The 21242-nt window shown below is 40.9% G+C and overlaps 1 protein-coding gene across 3 annotated transcripts in view; it reads right to left on the bottom strand.

The window, feature by feature from the left end:
- Nucleotides 1–671: 671 nt before the first annotated feature.
- Nucleotides 672–21242, bottom strand: part of CFHR5 (complement factor H related 5) — a 33438-nt gene continuing 12867 nt past the window's right edge. The window contains exons 5-12 of one of the 3 annotated variants that reach the window (XM_061383678.1): nt 18886–19062; nt 17055–17231; nt 15804–15986; nt 15504–15683; nt 11697–11873; nt 6585–6767; nt 3671–3853; nt 672–1586 (exon numbers count right to left, since the gene is read on the bottom strand). In XM_061383678.1, coding sequence (XP_061239662.1) covers nt 1390–1586; nt 3671–3853; nt 6585–6767; nt 11697–11873; nt 15504–15683; nt 15804–15986; nt 17055–17231; nt 18886–19062 — 1457 coding nt within the window. In that variant the 3' untranslated portion in view covers nt 672–1389. The remainder of the gene's footprint in view (nt 1587–3670; nt 3854–6584; nt 6768–11696; nt 11874–15503; nt 15684–15803; nt 15987–17054; nt 17232–18885; nt 19063–21242) is intronic. The other 2 variants (XM_061383682.1, XM_061383681.1) reach the window with 2 other exon arrangements.

Below are 21242 nucleotides of genomic sequence, written 5' to 3'. Positions count from 1 at the left end.
TCTCTCGGTGTGCTTATTGGCCGTTCATACATCTTCTTCAGACAAATGTCTATTTAGATCCTGTTTTCATTTTTAAATTGGATTATTTGACTTGTTCTTTTGAGTTGTAAGAGTTATTTATATATTCTAAATATAAGCCTGTTATCAGATATATGATTTGTAACTATTTTCTCCCATTTTTGTCTACTATGCTTTCATATTTTTCCCTTTTCTCTGAAGCATGAATGTTTGTAATTTCGACTAAGTCTAGTTTATCTATTTTTTTCTTTTCTTTCTTGTGTTTTTGATGTCATATCTAAGAACCCATTGTCAAATCCATGGTCATGAGGATTTTAAGCCATATTTTCACCTGTATTAGTAAGTCATCTTTTGTACAGATATTTAAAAGAAAGAAAAAAATGCTGTCTACAATAGAAAGAACACCCAAAGTATATTTCTAAAACTTTTTGTTCAGTGTTTCCCAAACTATGGTACATCAAAAAATAGAGGAGTTGTTGCATGAAATCAGCATCATGACCCAAAGGGTCTTTATATTCTCATTTTCTATTTTCTTGGTCTGATAACTCTTTTTGACTATAAAAGCAGTCTATAATGTTAAAATATAGGAAATACAAATAATTTCAAAGTATTCTAATTTCTTAAACCTATTCATCTCAAACCACATAGACTGATTATAGCCAGCATTTTTATTTCTTCTCATTTTTTCTTCTTTATCCATTTATGCCCGCCCAGACAATTCAATACACATAATATTGTAACCTAATAATTCTCACTTAAAATTACAGTTCCCTTCTTGTATGTGTATATTGCCTCTTGACTGTATTAGAAGTACCACATTAAGATTTGTGTAAGTTTCAGAGTCTTCCACTTATTTGGAGAAGTGGTGTATTCAGTCCTTTAAGGCGTATGTATGGTTTAATGGATGGTTAGAGTCACCCTAGAGGTTTATAAATACTTACTAATGCTTACTACAAACATAAGGGGTGACAGTGTTTGTGTTTTTATGAAATTATAATAATGTAAGGAAAGAGATTATCCTAACAACACCACTTCCTCTGAAATAAAGTTGACTCAGAAAGCCTTGAAGCTGTAAATTTCAATGAGAAGAGGGTGTGTGGAACTAAGCGCTGAAGGCGGGCATGTTTCTGTGTGTGTTACAGGAGAGGGGGACTCAGGACTCGGATACACATGGTCCTGCTATGAAAGAAGCCTTGGCTACTCAGCTTACAAATTTAAGAACCTCTGAAAATCCAGAGTTCTAATTAAAACTGTGATAAACCATCCCTGAAAGTATAAAGAAAATAACTGTAGCAGTGACTACATAACAAATACTAACAGCCTACCTTTAAGATTACTTTTAAGGGTACATCCAGGGAAGTTGTGCTTGTTTCATTCACATGCGGGATATTCAAATTTCCCTTCCTGACAGAGGACTCGAAATGATTGTATGGGTGTTCTCTCTTTATGTGAATGTTTACACTCAAATTCAATAAAATCCCCTGTTTTAGCATATCTTTTTGGGGGGTTTCTCCATTTTAACTGTATGTTATTTTTGTTCATTCTATCTTCAGATATGATACATGCATCTGAAAGAAAAAATAATAAAGTATTAATAATATATCTTTCCTTATCCAAGAACAGTGAAATTGCATTTAAGAAAATCTGGAACTAAGTAAAATTAAAAAAGAATATTAAAAGTTAATATTCAGTTATACTAGACGTAGTTCTTAGCATTTTGTATGTATCATTTATAAATGCTGGGCGTTATCTCTCCAGGTTACCCATGAGGAGATGGAGGCTCAGAGAAGCAGAATAAATTTTCCAAATTCATGTAATTTGGTGTTTTGAGCCAGAATATGGAAGCCAGGCTTCCCTGTCCCTCACTGTCTCCCGTAATTTGCTCAACCTCATGTCCATTGAGTCAGTGATGTCATCCAACCATCTCAACCTCTGTCGCCCCCTTCTCCTCTTGCCCTCAATCTGTTCCATCATTGGGATCTTTTCCAGTGAGTCAACTCTTCGCATCAGGTGGCCAAAGTATTGGAGCTCCAACTTCAACATCAGTCCTTCCAATGAATATTCAGGACTGATTTCCTTTAGGATTGACTGGTTTGATCTCCTTGCAGTCCAGGGACTCTCAAGAGTCTTCTCCATCACCACGTTTCAAGAGCATCAATTCTTTGGCTCTCAGCCTTCTTTATAATCCAACTCTCACATCCGTATATAACTATGGAAAAACCATAGCTTTGACTAGATGGACCTTTGTCGACAAAGTGATATATGAATCCTACCACCACCAGATCCTCATCAAGTGGCTTAGATCAAATACTAAGGTGTTCTGTGCCTCGTTTCTTCATTCATTGGCACAGGTTGTTAATAAAACAAATCTCATAAGACTACTAATAGAAATTATGTAGATTCCATTTCTTATTGTGCTAGACAATGTGCCTGTGAATATCCTTGTACAGATTCTTTTACACTTGCAAGAGTGCATATATAGATTAGTCTTCCAGAAATAAAGTAATGAGGTCAAAGGATGCGTGTTTTTAAAATCTGAAGTTTATTCCCAAACTGCCCTTCAAAGAGTTTGCCCCACTTTATAATTTCATTAAGAGAGTCAGAGAGACTTCCCTGATGGTTGAATGGTTGACTACACATTTTCACTGCAGGGGCACAGGTTTGATCCCTGGTCGGGGGACTAAGATCCCACATGCCCCAGAGCAAATAATCTGGCATACCACAACTACTGAGCCAGAGTACCACAACTAGAGAACTCACGCCAACTAAGACCTGATGCAGCCAAATAAACATTTAAAAAAGAAGAAGAAGAAGATACAGTGCAGATTTGGGAGGCGACTTGCTAACCTTGCCAGTTTTTCTACTTTCCCTGCTAAACTCCCAGCCACGTGGGAGTAAAAAGCCACATTAGCAGTGGTCTGCAAAGAGTTCTTCCAGGAAAAACCATCAGGTTTACAAGTAGAATTTTGCATACTGATAAAGAACAACTCCCAGACCATCATTTCACAAATGGTCTCCTGAAAAAAATCCTCAGATGTTGGTAACATGACAATATTTTGTGGTGTAAGAATATGTCTGGTGGTTAAATGACTTGGGATATTCATGGAGTTTTGTAATGCACTGTGTATTTTGGGTCTCTTTAAAGTGCATTTATATTATTGTTTTTTTCAAAAATGTATTTATTTTTGGCTGTGCTGGGTCTTGTTGCTGCATAGGCTTGTCTCTAGTTGCAGAGGGTAGCGGGGGCTGCTCTCCCATTGCAGTGCACGGGCTTCTCATCGCAGTGACTTCTCTTGCTGAAGAGCAGGGGCTCTAGTTGCACAGGCTCAGAAGTTGCAGCCTAGGGGCTTTAGTTGTTCCTCAGCATGTGGAATCTCCCCAGATCAGGGATCAAACTCATGTCCCCTGCATCAGCAGGCAGATTCTTATCCACTGTACCACCAGGGAAGTCCTGATTCATCATTTTTAAAGACACTTTTTTCCCCTCTCTGCTTTAAAGCAGATTTTTTTTAAAAATGTTCAGTTATATACCTACACTTGTTAACAAGTTTTTGGCTGAATGAAATGTAAGTAAAAATTATCCTACAAAATTAGTCCATGAAAAGTCTATAAACATCAAGTTTCGGACTCCAGGAAAATATGAAGAACTCACCGATGCATGCGGGTGGTTCTGACCAGCGTCCATTTCTGCACGTCACAGTCAGGTTTCCCCGGAGCTCATAGAAAGACTGGCAGCGGTACTGGACATTCGACCCTGGAGGGTACGCTGACAGGGGGAAGGAGGTGATGTCTCCATTGCCAATAGGCGGAGGGGGCCCACAATATTGTCCAGACTCTGGAAGATGACATGCAAGTGTTAAAAAAAGAGTCAGTATTGCAGTATAAATGGAATAATGCGAAGTTCCATATTTCATATCTTCAATATCTTATTTACATGATGTCCGAGAGTCCAAATAGCTCATTATAAAATTTCTATCATGCAACCTGATAACTAGAATAGAACAATAATGCTTTCTTTCACCCTAAAATAAGACACACACAAAATAAGTATTAAGCATATATCAGGGCATGCTTGTGTGGTCAGTCTCCACAGTCGTGTCCAACAGTTTGCAACCCAATGGACCATAGCCCGCCAGGCTCTGTCCATGGGATTCTCCAGGCAAGAATACTGGAGTGGGTTGCCATGCCCTCCTCCAGGGGATCTTCCCGACCCAGGGACCGAGCCCATATCTCCTGCATTGCAGGCAGATTCTTTACTGCTGAGCCACCGGGAAGCCCATATATAAGGTTATATAAGTATTAAAAACTGTTTTTATTTAAAGCCTGATGGACTGGTGAGTAAACCTCTGGTCTATTTCACCTTTCCCCATAAAAACGTTTAATTACAGAGGAAAGGTGAAAATAAGAAACTGCCTTCCCATTTTTATTCTCTGGGGCAACTGTTACTGTTATGCAAACATCAGGTAGCTATCAGTTATGGTCATGAACTTTTAATTTTACTGAAATGACTTGTAGACACACTCTTCTGCGTTTACTTTTTTAACTCCAAATAATAGCGTGAGCCTCTTTCTCTGTCCATCATGTTTCAACTTTATGTTAAGATCAGCTGGAATAAGTTCCGTGGTACTGACTGATCTCCCTACACGGTCACAAAAGCTACAGATACAGAGTGACCGAATCAGACATCTGATTGCAAATAATTTGTTCTCTCTCCTGTTTCACTTGTTGTCCCTGCTCTTTTCTCAAACCCACTCCTTCATGTGGACTTTGGATTCCATACCCTCTACACCAGCAAAGGCCCTGCCCCATGAATTGTCCCCTTTCTGCTGTGTCACCAATGTCTCCTCTGCTGAATCTGTAACCAGCATAGAAATGCGCTGAAAAAGTCACAGCTTCATCAGGTAAAAGCAAAGTTACCAATGAATTTCAGGTAGCTAAATCCACTGCTTTTTTTTTTTTTCCCATCTCTATCTCCATTTACTTCCCTTCCTCCTATGTTATTATTATTTTAACTTTTTTTACTTGGAAGAAAATTGCTTTACAATGCTGCGTTGGTTTCTGCCAGACAACACAAATCAGCCATGATGATACGTATATCTATCCCCTCCTTCGTGAACCCCCCTCACCTCCCCTCAACCCACCGCTCTAGGTCATCACAGAGCACCAGGATGAGCTCCTTGTTAAATCCACTGTTCAATTCTCAGGCATCTTGCCCAGTCCTAAGCAGTCTTTGAAATGTTTGTCATCCTGTCAAATAACATTTTAAAATAAGGTGTGTGTTTTTTTTTTTTTTTAACTTATACCATTGGCATTGCTTTGGGACACCAGTTGTGGTGTTGTGATTTTTAAAAAGAAGCAAACATTTGGTCTGACTCCTGCTTCTTGCACAGAGCTCTGGAAACCCTTGGAATCTCCTGAAGATGGAAAGCAATCAAGGTGCCTTTTGTTCCATCAATAAGGTGATTTTTGGAAAGCCTTTCGATAACACAAGGATGAGCTGGTTGCCAGGAGAACCATCACGTGACTAGAAGGCTGAAACTTTCAGTCCCACCCTGACCTGCAGGGAGGGCAGAGGGCCTGAAGGTCAAATCCATCACCCATGGCCATGGATTTGATCAATGGTGCCAACGTACTGAAGCTTCCATAACCCCACAAAAGACAGGGTCCACAGGGCTTCCTGTGGGAAGACTGCGGGAAGAGCCACGCCTGGAGGGGGCATGGCAGCTCTGCGCCCTCCCCCACACTTTGTCCTGAGCATAGCTTTCATCTGGCTGTTCCCGAGGTGTCCCCTTTTATAATACAATGGTGATCTAGTGAGTAGACTGCTTCTGAGTGTGGTGAGCTGCTCCAGCAAAGTAGGGAACCCAAGGAGAGGGTCATGGAAAACTTCATCTATACCTGGTCGGTCAGAAGCACAGGTCACAACCTGGACGTGCAACAGGCATCTGAACTGGGGCCGCAGGGAGCAGTCTTGTAAGACTGGGTCCTTAGCCTGTGAGATCTGAGGCTGTCTCTGGGTAGACAGTGTCAGAACTGAGTCAAATTGTAGGACACTTGCTTGTAGAATGAGGGGCAGCACCCCCACATTGCAATTGGGTCCTGGAACTATTTTAGCAACCTTCCCTAGTTTATCTCCCGCAACCTTGTTTGGCTGCTTCTCTTTGCCCACCTCTTTCTCTCTTGTTTAGACATGTAAACTCTTCATGTGTTCCCAGCCCGTCCCAAAACTTTCATATCATCTCTCTGGCAGCAATTACCAAATTCAAACCCTAGCCTTGACCATTCTCAGATTGCCCGCTCTACATCTTAACGCTGGATACTGAGTAATTCTAATGAATAGAATCAAGTTTCCGGTGAAGGTCTCAAACCTGTTTCTTCTCTGGTCACTGTTGGAGATACATCTTAGAGAAACAGTTTAAAACATGGACAGAATTGGATAACTAGATGACAGTTTAATGCTTCAGAATATTGTGTAATAAATAGGTCATGAGTTTTTTTTTCCTGTTCTCTAGATAAAGCGAAGGTCAGAAACCTCTTTTTAAACATTATTTAGAAACAATACTGACCTACGCAGTGTGGTAAGGACTGCCATCGTCCACTTCTGCACACAAGTTCTTTTGCTTCCAGAAATGCATGATTTTCTTTACAGAGGACAGCGACCTTCTCTCCTTCCTGGTAATTCACTGTGGTTAGCATGTTCTGAGCGTTAGGAATCTGAGGTGGAGGTGGGCACAGTGGCTTCTTTTTTCCTACCAAAAGATTGCATTATTTGATTAATAAAAGCTAAGGAAAAACAGCTCAACAAGATGACATTTCAGTATAATGGGACATCCAATACCTAACTCTCTCCCTCTTTCTCTGCATACATACATATACACATACATATGTGTATACATATAGTGTATACAATGCTGGGCTTCCCTGGTGGCTCAGTGGTTTAAGAATCCGCCTGCCAATGAAAGAGATTTGGGTTCGATCCCTGGGTCAGGAAGATCCCCTGGGAGGGTATGGCAACCCACTCCAGTATTCTTGCCTGGAGAATCCCATGGACAGAAGAGGCCGGTGGGCTACAGTCCATGGGGTCGCAAAGAGTCAAACACGACTTAGTGCCTAAACTACAACAACATATACTGTGCTATAGTAATACCTGTATTTTATGATAACATAGTTTTTGGTTTAAAAAGCATGTCTGTGTTGTAATAATTGATTTAAAATTTCTCAGGACCCCCTTTCTATCTCCTAATCACTACGCTGTCAGTACTCTTGTATAATTTTTCAAATTAGCCTTTTTAATTTTTCCTAGCTAACCCACATGATTCAAAAAAGTTATGTGCATGTGGTTCAAACATGTTAGAACAAAAAAAATATTTAAATAGCAACAGTAATGACAGAACCAGCCAAGGCTCCCCTTGAACACCTATTCTTTTATTTTTATTTTACATTTATTTTTTAATTGAAGGATAATTTTAAAGAATTCTGTTGGTTTCTGCCAACATCAATATGAATCAGCCATAGGTATACATATGTCCCCTATCTCTTGAACCTCCCTCTAGAGATGCATGGAGTTAGTAACACGGAGATTTACAATACCATATGTAAAATAGATAGCCAGTGGGAATTTACTGTCTGACTCAGGGAACTCAAACAGGAGCTCTGTAACAACCTAGAGGGGTGCGGTGGGGAGGGAGATGGGAGGGAGGGTCAACAGCCTAAACTTTGATGGCAATAAAGGATTTCCATAATCTGCATTTTCTTCTAAACAGAACAGTGCCTGCTGGTGGATGTGGTTAGAATGCCTCTGTCTGACTAGGAACTAACTCTTTTTTGATCAGTGGACTTGTTCTTAGGGAAGTACTTTAAATGGTCACCTTAGCGCCGAAGCACTGCGGTCAGAGCCGCAGGCCCACCTCCTGACCAAGACTAGCGGGGGTGCTCTGCTTCAGCGCACCCCACCCCCAGGGCACAGGTCAGAGCTGCAGACCCACTTCCTGACCAAGATTCGCGGGGGTGCTCTGCTTCAGCGAATCCCACCCCAGGGCACAGGTCAGAGCTGCAGACCCACTTCCTGACCAAGATTCGCGGGGGTGCTCTGCTTCAGCGCACCCCACCCCTAGAGCACAGGTCAGAGCTGCAAGCCCACCTCCTGACCAAGACTCGCGCGGTGCCCTGCTTCAGCGCATCCCGCCCCAGGGCTCAGGTCAGAGCCTCAGGCCCACCTCCTGACCAAGACTCGCGGGGGTGGCTGCTTCACCATACCCCACCCCAGGGCACAGGTCAGAGCCACAGGGCCACCTCCTGACCAAGACTCACAGGATGCCCTGCTTCAGCGCATCCCACCCCAGGGTACAGGTCAGAGCCGCAGGCCCACCTCCTGACCAAGACTGGCGGCGGTGCTCTGCTTCGGCACATCCCACGCCCAGGGCACAGGTCTGAGTCGCAGGCCCACCTCCTGACCAAGACTCTCGGGGGTGCCTTGCTTCAGCACACACCATACCAGGGCACAGGTCAGAGCCACAGGCCCACCTCCTGACCAAGACTCTCGGGGGTGCTCTACTCCTGCGCATCCCACCCCAGGGCACAGGAGAGAGCCACAGGCCCACCTCCTGACTAAGACTCTCGGGGGTGCTCTGCTTCAGCGCATCCCACCCAAGGGCATAGGTCAGAGCCACAATCCCACCTCTGAACAAGACTCGCAGGGTGCTCTGCTTCAGCATACCCCGCCCCAGGGCACAGGTCCGAGCCGCAGGCCCACCTCCTGACCAAGACTGGCGGGGGTGCCCTGCTCCAGCTCATCCCGCCCCAGGGCACAGGTCCGAGCCGCAGGCCCACCTCCTGACCAAGACTGGCGGGGGTGCTCTGCTCCAGCGCATCCCACCCCAGGGCACAGGCTGCTGTCTGGTGGTGCTTCTCTGCAAAAATTTTTTTTTTTTTTTTTTTACTGCACCATGTAGCTTACAGGATCTTAGTTCCCCAGCCAGGGATTTGAACCTTTGCCCTCAGCAGTGAAAGTGCAGAGTCCTACCCACTTGATCACCAGGGAAGTCCCTAAATTTCTTTACTTTAAAATATGGTATTCTCATCCATTCATCTGCTGATGGGCATCTAGGTTGCTTCCACGTCCTGGCTATTATAAACAGTGCTGCGATAAACACTGGGGTACACGTGTCTCTTTCCCTTCTGGTTTCCTCAGTATGTATGCCCAGCAGTGGGATTGCTGGATCATAAGGCAGTTCTATTTCCAGTTTTTTAAGGAATCTCCACACTGTTCTTCATAGTGGCTGTACTAGTTTGCATTCCCACCAACAGTGTAAGAGGGTTCCCTTTTCTCCACACCCTCTCCAGCATTTATTGCTTGTAGACTTTTGGATCGCAGCCATTCTGACTGGTGTGAAATGGTACCTCATAGTGGTTTTGATTTGCATTTCTCTGATAATGAGTGATGTTGAGCATCTTTTCATGTGTTTGTTAGCCATCTGTATGTCTTCTTTGGAGAAATGTCTAGTTCTTTGGCCCATTTTTTGATTGGGTCATTTATTTTTCTGGAGTTGAGCTGTAGGAGTTGCTTGTATATTTTTGAGATTAGTTGTTTGTCAGTTGCTTCATTTGCTATTATTTTCTCCCATTCTGAAGGCTGTCTTTTCACCTTGCTAATAGTTTCCTTTGTTGTGCAGAAGCTTTTAAATTTAATTAGGTCCCATTTGTTTACTTTTGCTTTTATTTCCAATATTCTGGGAGGTGGGTCATAGAGGATCCTGCTGTGATGTATGTCAGGGAGTGTTTTGCCTATGTTCTCCTCTAGGAGTTTTATAGTTCATATACACAATGGAGTATTACTTAGCCATTAAAAAGAATACATTTGAATCAGTTCTAATGAGGTGGATGAAACTGGAGCCTATTATACAGAGTGAAGTAAGCCAGAAAGAAAAACACCAATACAGTATACTAACGCATATATATGGAATTTAGAAAGATGGTAACAATAACCCTGTGTATGAGACAGCAAAAGAGACACTGATGTATAGAACAGTCTTATGGACTCTGTGGGAGAGGGAGAGGGTGGGAAGATTTGGGAGAATGGCATTGAAACATGTATAATATCATGTATGAAACACGTCACCAGTCCAGGTTCGATGCACGATACTGGATGCTTGGGGCTGGTGCACTGGGACGACCCAGAGGGAGGGTATGGGGAGGGAGGAGGGAGGAGGGTTCAGGATGGGGAACACAGGTATACCTGCGGTGGATTCATTTCGATATTTGGCAAAACTAATACAATCTTGTAAAGTTTAAAAATAAAATAAAATTTAAAAAAAAAAGAAGAAAAAAATGGTATTCTCCTATTTCCCTAAATTTGTATTTTCATCTACTTCTTGGTTGCAGGATACTTTTTTCAGACTTCCCACCATTCTTCTTAATTAGAGTAAAATTGGTTAGACAGGTCTGCTTAATCTTTTTAAGAATTAGTTTTACTTAAGGAATCAAGTCTAAGTAAAATATTCTATTTCATTCACTTCCTTCTGCCTTTACTTTTATTATTTCTTTCTCTTCTTAACATCTGGAATGTATGTTTTCCCCTAGCGATATATTTATTTAATGTGTGTGTATATATATATATATATACACACACACAAATTTATTTTTTCCTAAAAAATATGCATTTAAGGCTCTGAATGTCACTATAAATTTTGGTTATTGTGCATCTCATAGGTTTTACAGTATGTTTTATAATTATAATATACTTCTTAGTATTTTAAATACTATTCCATTAGGTTATTTGGAAGTGAATTATTTCACAAAATGAAAGATAGAAGAGGAGGTCAATTTCATTATTAGTTTTAAATATTACTTCTTTGTGGTTATGAAAGTGATCTATACAGTTTTAATACTGGGAATGTAACAGTGAACTATAGCTGGTTAATTTAAGTAAACATTCCACAGGCATATAACAAGTTCCTGAAACTCTCACAACAATATTCACTTCCTAATATAAAAAAAATAAAAATAGGTTGAAAAATAAAATATTTAATAAAAATGATAATTTTTAGTTGTTTTAGACAAATTATAGTTAACTTATCTTCTTTAAATCATTATTTAAATTTAATTATATATTCAAATATTTTTCTCTTTCCCAATTTCTAATGCCATCATACCCAGAAAGTTTTTAAGGTTTTTATTGAATTTGTTACAATATTGCTTCTGTTTTATGTTTTGGTTTCTTGGCCCTGAGACATGTGGGGTCTTAGATCCTGGACCGGGTTAGGAACCCATATTCCCAGCATTGGAAAGCAAAGTCTCAACCACTGCACCACTAGCTAAGTCCCAGCCATTATACTCTTTCGTTAGGAGTTGGTATTCCATCATGTATATTTGATATGATCTCTTTCAAAATGAGTCTTTAAGTGGTAAATTCTCCTGGTCTGTCCTATGTTTCAAATTTTCTTTATTCCATAATCATTAACGAGTATAATATCGGTATATAGAAAAACTGGCCACCAGTTATCTTTTCTAAGCACCTGCCAGGCTCCTCTGTCCATGGTTATGAGCAGTTTCTAACTTTACCTTCCAATTTTATGATTATATATCACAGTGAATAATTTAATTTAAAAGCATGTTAATTTCAAGAGCACTTTTCTGGTGAAGAAGCAAACGATCTACAAAATCTTTCAAACAAATCTTACCTAGGCAGTCTGGTTCAGGGTCCCACTTCCCGTCGATGCAGACTGTCTGTATGTATGTACTCTTCCCAGCACACTTGTAACTTACTCTGGCATTGTGATTAAATTCATACATATGTGAACTTAACTGGCTTCTTGTATAAAACCGTGGTTTTTCACACCTCTTAAGTTGGTTTGTTGCTATTAAAAAAGGAAGATATCCATACACAATAAGACTATTAAACAGAAACTAAGCAACATTTCAATAAAATATCTGAAATATTTATATCATTAAATTATGCTTGATGCATTTAAGTATCATCCTATGAAATTATTCTTCATTTCATTGCATGAGGTAGGCTGTGCTGTCAAAAAAAGTAAAAGAAAGCAAAAAACTATAGCCTGTGTTTGAACGACAAAAGAATGGATCAGAAAGTCTTGGGAAATGAGAGTGCAAGATGGGTTGCTTAGGTCCAGGGGTTTGACTGAAGGTCAGTCCTCATGTAGCTACATTCAGCCTAATGCTTTAAGGCAAGAAAAGGTACCCACTAAATCATGCTGAAGAAATATTTTCAAAGCATTCAAGTAATAAAAAGAGGTGATGCATGAATAAGTCTGTAGCAATATCATATTAATAAAGAGAGATAAATCTGGATGTTCCTTGAGGTTCAATTATTCTCACATTTCAGAGGCTTAGCAAAGACCCAGAGTCAGTAAGTCAGAGCATGTGCCGGGGAGAACCTCCCTGATATAACACTTTGTTGTTCAGTCACCAAGTCTTGTCTGACTCTTTTCAACCCCATGGACTGCAGCACGCCAGCCCTCCCCTATGGACCCTCAAAACATGCACTTCCAAAAGGTTTCTTGCTTGTGGAGGTGGTTTATAGTATTACACTTCCCCTGCTTTTGTCCACAAATACATAGATTGCTCTGGGGCCCTCCCCTTCGTGTGTCAAAGGATGGAATAATGAGACATGGAGAGTTCTGTTTCTTCTCTGCTGATAAGTCCTTTTTCTCCATTAATTCCTACTTCAAATGTACCCCAAGTGATGCTGCTGATTGGAGGTCTGTGTCCCACTTCTACATGATTGGAGACCATGAGCACATACAGTTTACACCTTCCTGGGGATGGGAGAGAGTTCGTCTCAGTGGGTCATCACGGAGGGCCAGTGACCAGGGGTCTACCAGACTCAAAGGGGTTTAGCAGCTAACCCTGGGAGTTTTCATCCCCAGGAGTAAGGGGGCCAGTTGATGATCCAAAAGCCAAGGAGATGGGGAAGGAGTGGCCTGGGTGATCTACTTTAGAATCTGAAAGCAGCAACAGAGAATCTGCTAGTCTTTAAAGTTTAAAAGTAAAGACTTTACTATACTGAGATTGCTGGAAATGGAACGAAGGAGGCCAGGATCTGACTCTGTTGGGCTTCCCTAGTGGCTCAGCGGTAAAAAGTCCATCTGCAATGCAGGAGACTTGGGTTCGATCCCTGGGTTGGGAAGATCCCCTGGAGGAGGAAATAGCAACCCACTCTGGTATTCTTGTCTGGGAAATCCCATGGACAGAGGAGACTGGCAGGCTACAGTTCATGGGGTCACAAAAAGTCAGACACTACTGAGCAACTGACTCTGTCAGGAAAAAACTGGCAAATACTTAGGCATTGTAGCTGAAAGTCCAGAGACTGCTGGGATGCAAGGGCATAGAGCAGACAGACCAAAAGGAAAACTTGGAATAAAGCTTATGGCTTCTGTGGAGGAAACATGTAAGCAAGCTAATCTGAAAATCTGGGATAGAGTTAAGGGAATTCGGAAAACAGGAAGAGCAGAGATGAGGCCTGGTCCTGGTCTCTCTTTCTCTAAGAGGAGACTCCAAACACCCCAGAATGTACTATAACTCGGCTGCTGCTGCTGCTGCTAAGTTGCTTCAGTCGTGTCTGACTCTGTGCGACCACACAGATGGCAGCCCACCAGGCTCCCCCATCCCTGGGATTCTCCAGGCAAGAACACTGGAGTGGGTATAACTCAGGCTACATATTTTGGTTCTTATTTTGGGTCCACACAGAGGTATTTTTCAGGCTGATGCAATGAAATAAAAAAAGATCAGATAGTAATTATTTATAGAAATGTTCAGATGCTCAGCTGCGTCCAACCCTTTGCAACCCTAACCCTATGGACTGTAGCCCTCCAGGCTCCTCTGTCCATGGGATTTCCCAGGAAGAATACTGGAGTGGGTTGCCATTTCCTTCTCCAAGGGATCGTCCTGACCAAGGGATTGAATTAGCATCTCTTAAGTGATTGGCATGTGAATTCTTTACCACTAGCACCACCTTGGAAGCCTATTTATAGAAATAAAAAAATCCAAATTTATTCTGAGAAATAATATGGGAATTCAGCAAAGTTGCTGAAAATAAAATTGACATAAAAATTATGTTATTATCTTGCATATAAAAGTATAATGCTTCAAATATATAAGGTAATAAAAGGTCCTATTTACCAATAAAACCTCAAAGAGACTGGTGAAGAAACTTATGCAGAAAATGGTATTAATGAGAAATCTATAAAACATATGTAGAAGCTTAACATAAGATCTGAATGCACAGGTTGATGTATTCAGCTAAAAGGTCAAGTAAAGCTTTACAGACTCCCTATGTCTCTGAGAAAGCCTAGACTAACAGAAAGGGGGGTGCAGGGGTGTGATATAAGAAAGAAGGCTAGCACCACACGGACCACACCCTAGAGGAGGAACCTTTGCAATGCCAACCAAAAGCTATTGCGAACGAGTTACTGACACATAATCTTAAAAAGCTTTAAATCTACGCAAACTGAAGTGGTTACCAAGGCTCTGAATTAGGCACTGGGTCCATGCACATGGGCTCTGCCTTTCTGGTACTTTACAATCTAAACAGGAAGACAGGTGTCTTAGGTACAGGACATGGAATAAACGTTATACAATAAATGTACAGGCAGAGAGCACAGTGGAGAAGCTCTATCATTCTACTGGAGTTTCAGGATGAGACTGTGGGTGGATGAAAATGAACCAGGAAAGGTTTCACAGGGGAGTGAATTTTGAGTTGAGTCTTGAAGATGAATAGTTTCACATGTGATTAAAATGGAGAAAAACATCTCAGGAAAAGAGTAAAGAGGGAGGAGAGGCACCGAGTTTTCAGAAAAACGTGGCTTTGAAAGTTTGCAACTGGAAGGTTCGTATGTAGGGGACTTATGTACCCTCATATCTATTGGTATATTGCATTGCAGAGTCGCACTTTAAAGTTCTGCCCTAGTTTATGTAAGACAGACAGAAGTATCCCACTGTACAGATGCGCTGTCCTTTATTCAGCCAATCCTCTTTGCCTCTACCATCTCCCAAGTCCTTGCCTTCCTCCACTCAGTAACTGTTCTTACCTGTCCACACAATGCCAACCCCTGCATGCCAGCTGCACTACTTTTCAAGGTACTCTGTTGTTTTCTTTAAAAAAAGAAAGAAAGCATGGCTTTCCAGAAGCTTAAAAAAGCAATCCATTTGCATAGCTTCGTTATGTGGTGAAGATGGGATGGAGCAGAAGATAGCTGGAAAAAGAAGTCTGGGATTCATCTAAAGCAGAGGTTGCAAATGTTCTTGATACACAGATAGTAAGTGTCTCAGTAACTCTGCACAATATTCATAGACCAAAGGAAATCCTTAACCATTCAGTTTATTGAGTAATTCAGAGCAAGCAATAAGTGTCTTACATCCTAATAATTTAATATCTGGTGGGCACCAGCACGTGCTGGTATAAATATATTTATTGATTTTAAAAAGTTATAAACAATCAAACATAAAGTGGAGAAACATATACTCACCAACACACTTAGGAAGCTCGGTCCATATTCCATCAATACATGTAATTGTAGTATTTCCAATCATTGTATATGCATTTCTGCAACTTAACACCACTGAAACTCCATGTCGATAGGGAGGTACAGAGGGCTGGCTATAGCCATTCTCAAGCTGAGGCATAAATCCACATGCTTTCCCTGGTTCTAAGAAAATGTCATGAAAAATATGCTTTACCTTTAAAATATTTTATCCTTTTACATATGTATTTATACATACAGACAAAGTAGAAGTAACTGTCCTGTTTAAGCATGAATATTATTTACCAACACACGTGGGCAGAGCTGTCCATTCTCCATCCATACACTGTATTTTCTTAGGCCCCTTCATTACAAAATTAGGGTTGCAATCACATTCCACCATTTCACTGTGTTCGTATTTTCCTTGTTTTCTGTGTTTCATTTTTCCATTGGGCAGTTGAGGAGGCTGACCACAGGATCGCACTTGCCCTAACACAAAATAAACTGTCTAAATGATGCTTAAATAGTCTTAAATATTGCAAATTACAGAGTTCCGATTTTGTTTGATCTAGAACTAAGTTACATTTATACTATGTTCTTATTTTTTTCAGGTTTGTTTTAAGTGTTTGTGCTGCTGTTTAGTTGCTAAGTCGTGTCTGACTCTGCGACCCCGTGACTGTAGCCCGCCAGGCTCCTATGTCCATCAGATTCCCCAGGCAGGAATACTGGAGTGGGTTGTCATTTCCGTCTCCAGGGGAATCCTCCTGACCCAGAGACCAACCCCACGTCTCCTGCTTGGCAGGCGAATTCTTTACCACTGAGCCACCTGGAAGCCCAGGTGTTTATAAATATTATGTCATAAAGTGTATGTGTGTATCATACCACATACTTGATATTTATTTGTGTAACAGCCTGGTTCTATAATAAATAACTTGCAATATATTGGTATTTGAGGACAACCAGGATATTTGGATATAGAAAGAATATAAGATTATAGTAAAAACTATTGCTAGTTTGAAGAAATGTAATTAGATATTTTATAAATGTAAGTAAATGTCCTTATTTATTATATAGGGATTCTGAAGAATTTAGAAGTAAAATCTCACTGTTTATCATTTATTTTAAATTACGTCACAAAAAATTTAGCACAGCACACTGTGCAAAATGTAACATTTATATATCTAGATGATCAGTATATGTGTTCATTATGCATCTTTCTTCTTTAATTTATTCAGAATTATTCTTACTAAAAACTCAAAATTTGAGAAAGAGAATAGCCAATACCCTATTCTAAGGAGAAAAAACACTAGCACTTCTTAACCTCAGCTACAATATTTTGATCTTTAAAACCCCTTTATATATTTCAAAACATGAGGTAGAATTACCCCTTGACAAAAATAATTTAAACAAGCTATGAACTCAGTTACTAGTCTATCGCTCCTCCTCCTTCTGCATTTTTTGTAGTTTGTCAGATTATAAATACAAGAGCCAATAAAATGCATGGATTTAATATAAAAATCTAATTCCTATTTCATCAATCCTAAAATAAACATTGACCTTTGCATGTTGGAAAATTAGGTGACCATCCGAATTGGTAGCATTGAACTGAATCCGGCCCAACTCTTTTAAGTCTTTGTCTGCAGGAAAATTTCAGCACATCTCCAACTTTGTATTTTTCTTGCTTTGGATAAGCATCTACGTTTGCTTCTAAAAACGGAAGCTGACATTCTGTTTCTAAAAGTAGAATTAGAGTAAATGAATACATGTGAAATAATCATTGCAAAAATGAAGTTAACATTTTCTATGTAAAAATAAGATTTAGAGAGCTTCACATACAGAGCAGCATATATTCTTGCCTTTTAAGTATGTGTTGGAAAAACTAGTCAGTTGAGCATCCAGGTAAAATTTTGTATAAGAGTCTATGCCAAAGCCTTTGACTGTGTGGATCACAATAAACTGTGGAAAATTTTGAAAGAGATGGGAATACCAGACCACCTGATCTGCCTCTTGAGAAATCTGTATGCAGGTCAGGAAGCAACAGTTAGAACTGGACATGGAACAACAGACTGGTTCCAAATAGGAAAAGGAGTACATCAAGTCTGTATACTGTCACCCTGCTTATTTAACTTATATGCAGAGTACATCATGAGAAACACTGGACTGGAAGAAACACAAGCTGGAATCAATATTGCCGGGAGAAATATCAATAACCTCAGATATGCAGATGACACCACCCTTATGGCAGAAAGTGAAGAGGAACTCAAAAGCCTCTTGATGAAGGTGAAAGTGGAGAGTGAAAAAGTTGGCTTAAACCTCAACATTCAGAAAACGAAGATCATGGCATCTGGTCCCATCACTACATGGGAAATAGATGGGGAAACAGTGGAAACAGTGTCAGACTTTATTTTTCTGGGCTCCAAAATCACTGCAGATGGTGACTGCAGCCATGAAATTAAAAGACGCTTACTCCTTGGAAGGAAAGTTATGACCAACCTAGACAGCATATTTAAAAGCAGAGACGTTACTTTGCCAACAAAGGTTCGTCTAGTCAAGGCTATGGTTTTTCCTGTGGTCATGTATGGATATGAGAGTTGGACTGTGAAGAAGGCTGAGCGCCGAAGAATTGATGCTTTTGAACTGTGGTGTTGGAGAAGACTCTTGAGAGTCCCTTGGACTGCAAGGAGATCCAACCAGTCTATTCTAAAGGAGATCAGCCCTGGGATTTCTTTGGAAGGAATGATGCTAAAGCTGAAACTCCAGTACTTTGGCCACCTCAGGCAAAGAGTTGACTCGGTGGAAAAGACTCTGATGCTGGGAGGGATTGGGGGCAGAAGGAGAAGGGGACGACAGAGGATGAGATGGCTGGATGGCATCACTGACTCAATGGACGTGAGTCTGAGTGAACTCCAGGAGTTGGTGATAGACAGGGAGGCCTGGCGTGCTGCGATTCATGGGGTCGCAAAGAGTCGGACCCGACTGAGCGACTGATCTGATCTGATATTGAAATTCATATGTGAAAATATAAATGACAATCAAGTCAAAATAAGCACTCTCAATAAATCAGGCACACATCAAAAAAGTACAGTGGAATATCTTCTAATTAAATAATCTCAGAAATATTATTTAATCTACCCAGTTTCGTGTATTGTTATTGGCAATTTAATGGAATTCTCCATTCCATTCCAGTCCATGGAATTCTCCAGGCCAGAATACTGTAGTGGGTAGCCTTCCCTTTTAGATCTTCCCAACCCAGGGATCAAACCCAGGTCTCCCACATTGTGGGCAGATTTTTTACCAGCTGAGCTATCAGGGAAACTCTTTCTAGAAAGCCTATTGAAAAGAAACCTATCCATCATTGTTTTTATTTTCCAGATAAGCAAGTACTTACCACGGCATATGGGCAAATGGGACCAGCCGTCTTCACCACACACTATGGAGCCTGTGGTGCGTCCATCTTGGTTTTTATACCCGGCGTCGCATTCGTAGTTCAGCATGTCATTGAGCTGAAACCATGTGAAATCCATCTTGACTCTGGCATTCACTAATACTGGCCTCTCACAGGACTCTGGGGCAAATTAAAAATCAAAATTTTATTTCTACTTCCAAGCACATAACAAGCCAACACTGACCTTTAATGATCATTGCTGCTGCTACTGCTGCTGAGTCACTTCAGTCGTGTCCGACTCTGTGCGACCCCATAGACGGTAGCCCACTAGGCTCCTCCGTCCCTGGGATTCTCCAGGCAAGAACACTGGAGTGGGTTGCCATTTCCTTCTTCAATGCATGAAAGTGAAAAGTGAAAAGTGAAAGTGAAGTCGCTCAGTCATGCCCAACTCTTAGCGACCCCAGGGACTGCAGCCTACCAGGCTTCTCCGTCCATGGGATTTTCCAGGCAAGAGTACTGGAGTGGATTCTGATAAATAAATGACCTTATAGAAAACACCAGTAATAATAATTTAATAAAAATTGGTTTGAGTTACATTTTCCTTATATATTTCTGGGTAAGTTTTTGTTTAAAATATATATTATATATTTTATATTATATTATGTATTATATAATATATTATAAATAATATATAGTGATTATAATATATTACACATTATTATATATTATAATAAATTCTATTATATAATATTATATATTATATAGTAAATATATATATATATATAGGCTTCCCTGGTGGTGCTAGTGCTAAAGAACCTGCCTGCTGATATTGGTGGAGAAGGCAATGGCACCCCACTCCAGTACTCTTGCCTGGAAAATCCCATGGACAGAGGAGCCTGGAAGGCTGCAGTCCATGGGGTGGCTGAGGGTCGACACAACTGGGCGACTTCACTTTCACTTTTCACTTTCACGCATTGGAGAAGGAGATGGCAACCCACTCCAATGTTATTGCCTGGAGAATCCCAGGGACGGGGGAGCCTGGTGGGCTGCCGTCTATGGGATCACACAGAGTCGGACATGACTGAAGCGACTTAGCAGCAGCAGCAGCAGCTGATATTGGAGACTGAGACATGGGTTTGACTCCTGGGGCAGGAAGATCCCCTGGAAGAGGGCATAGCAACCCACTCCAGTATTCTTGCCTGGAGAATCCCATAGACAAAGGTACCTTGTAGGCTACATTCCCTAGGGTCCCAAAGAGTTGGATATAACTGAAGCGACTTAGCAACTACATATCTAGTTCTATCAGCCTTAGAAAGCATCACTACAAACAAAGGTAGTGGAGGTGATGGAATTCCAGTTGAGCTATTTCAAATCCTGAAACATGATGCTGTGAAAGTGCTGCACTCAGTATGCCAGCAAATTTGGAAAACTCAGCAGTGGCCACAGGACTGGAAAAGGTCAGTTTTCATTCCAATCCCAAAGAAAGGCAATGCCAAAGAATGCTCAAACTACCGCACAATTGCACTCATCTCACACGCTAGTAAAGTAATGCTCAAAATTCTCCAAGCCAGGCTTCAGCAATATGTGAACTGTGAACTTCCTGATGTTCAAGCTGTTTTTTTTTTTTAATTTTATTTTATTTTTAAACTTTACAATATTGTATTAGTTTTGCCAAATATCGAAATGAATCTGCCACAGGTATACATGTGTTCCCCATCCTGAACCCTCCTCCCTCCTCCCTCCCCATACCATCCCTCTGGGTCGTCCCAGTGCACTATCCCCAAGCATCCAGTATCGTGCATCGAACCTGGACTGGCATCTCATTTCTTACAGGATATTTTACATGTTTCAATGCCATTCTCCCAAATCTTCCCACCCTCTCCCTCTCCCACAGAGTCCATAAGACTGTTCTATACATCAGTGTCTCTTTTGCTGTCTCGTACACAGAGTTATTGTTACCATCTTTCTAAATTCCATATATATGCGTTAGTATACTGTATTGGTGTTTTTCCTTCTGGCTTACTTCACTCTGTATAATAGGCTCCAGTTTCATCCACCTCATTAGAACTGATTGAAATTTATTCTTTCTAATGGCTGAGTAATACTCCATTGTGTATATGTACCACAGCTTTCTTATCCATTCATCTGCTGATGGACACCTAGGTTGCTTCCATGTCCTGGCTATTATAAACATTGCTGTGATGAACATTGGGGTACACGTGTCTCTTTCCCTTCTGGTTTCCTCAGTGTGTATGCCCAGCAGTGGGATTGCTGGATCATAAGGCAGTTCTATTTCCAGTTTTTTAAGGAATCTCCACACTGTTCTCCATAGTGGCTGTACTAGTTTGCATTCCCACCAA

This window comes from Bos javanicus, chromosome 16 (genome assembly GCF_032452875.1).
Source record: "Bos javanicus breed banteng chromosome 16, ARS-OSU_banteng_1.0, whole genome shotgun sequence".
NCBI classification, from domain to species: domain Eukaryota; kingdom Metazoa; phylum Chordata; class Mammalia; order Artiodactyla; family Bovidae; genus Bos; species Bos javanicus.
This window is presented reverse-complemented; position numbering and strand designations above follow the sequence as displayed.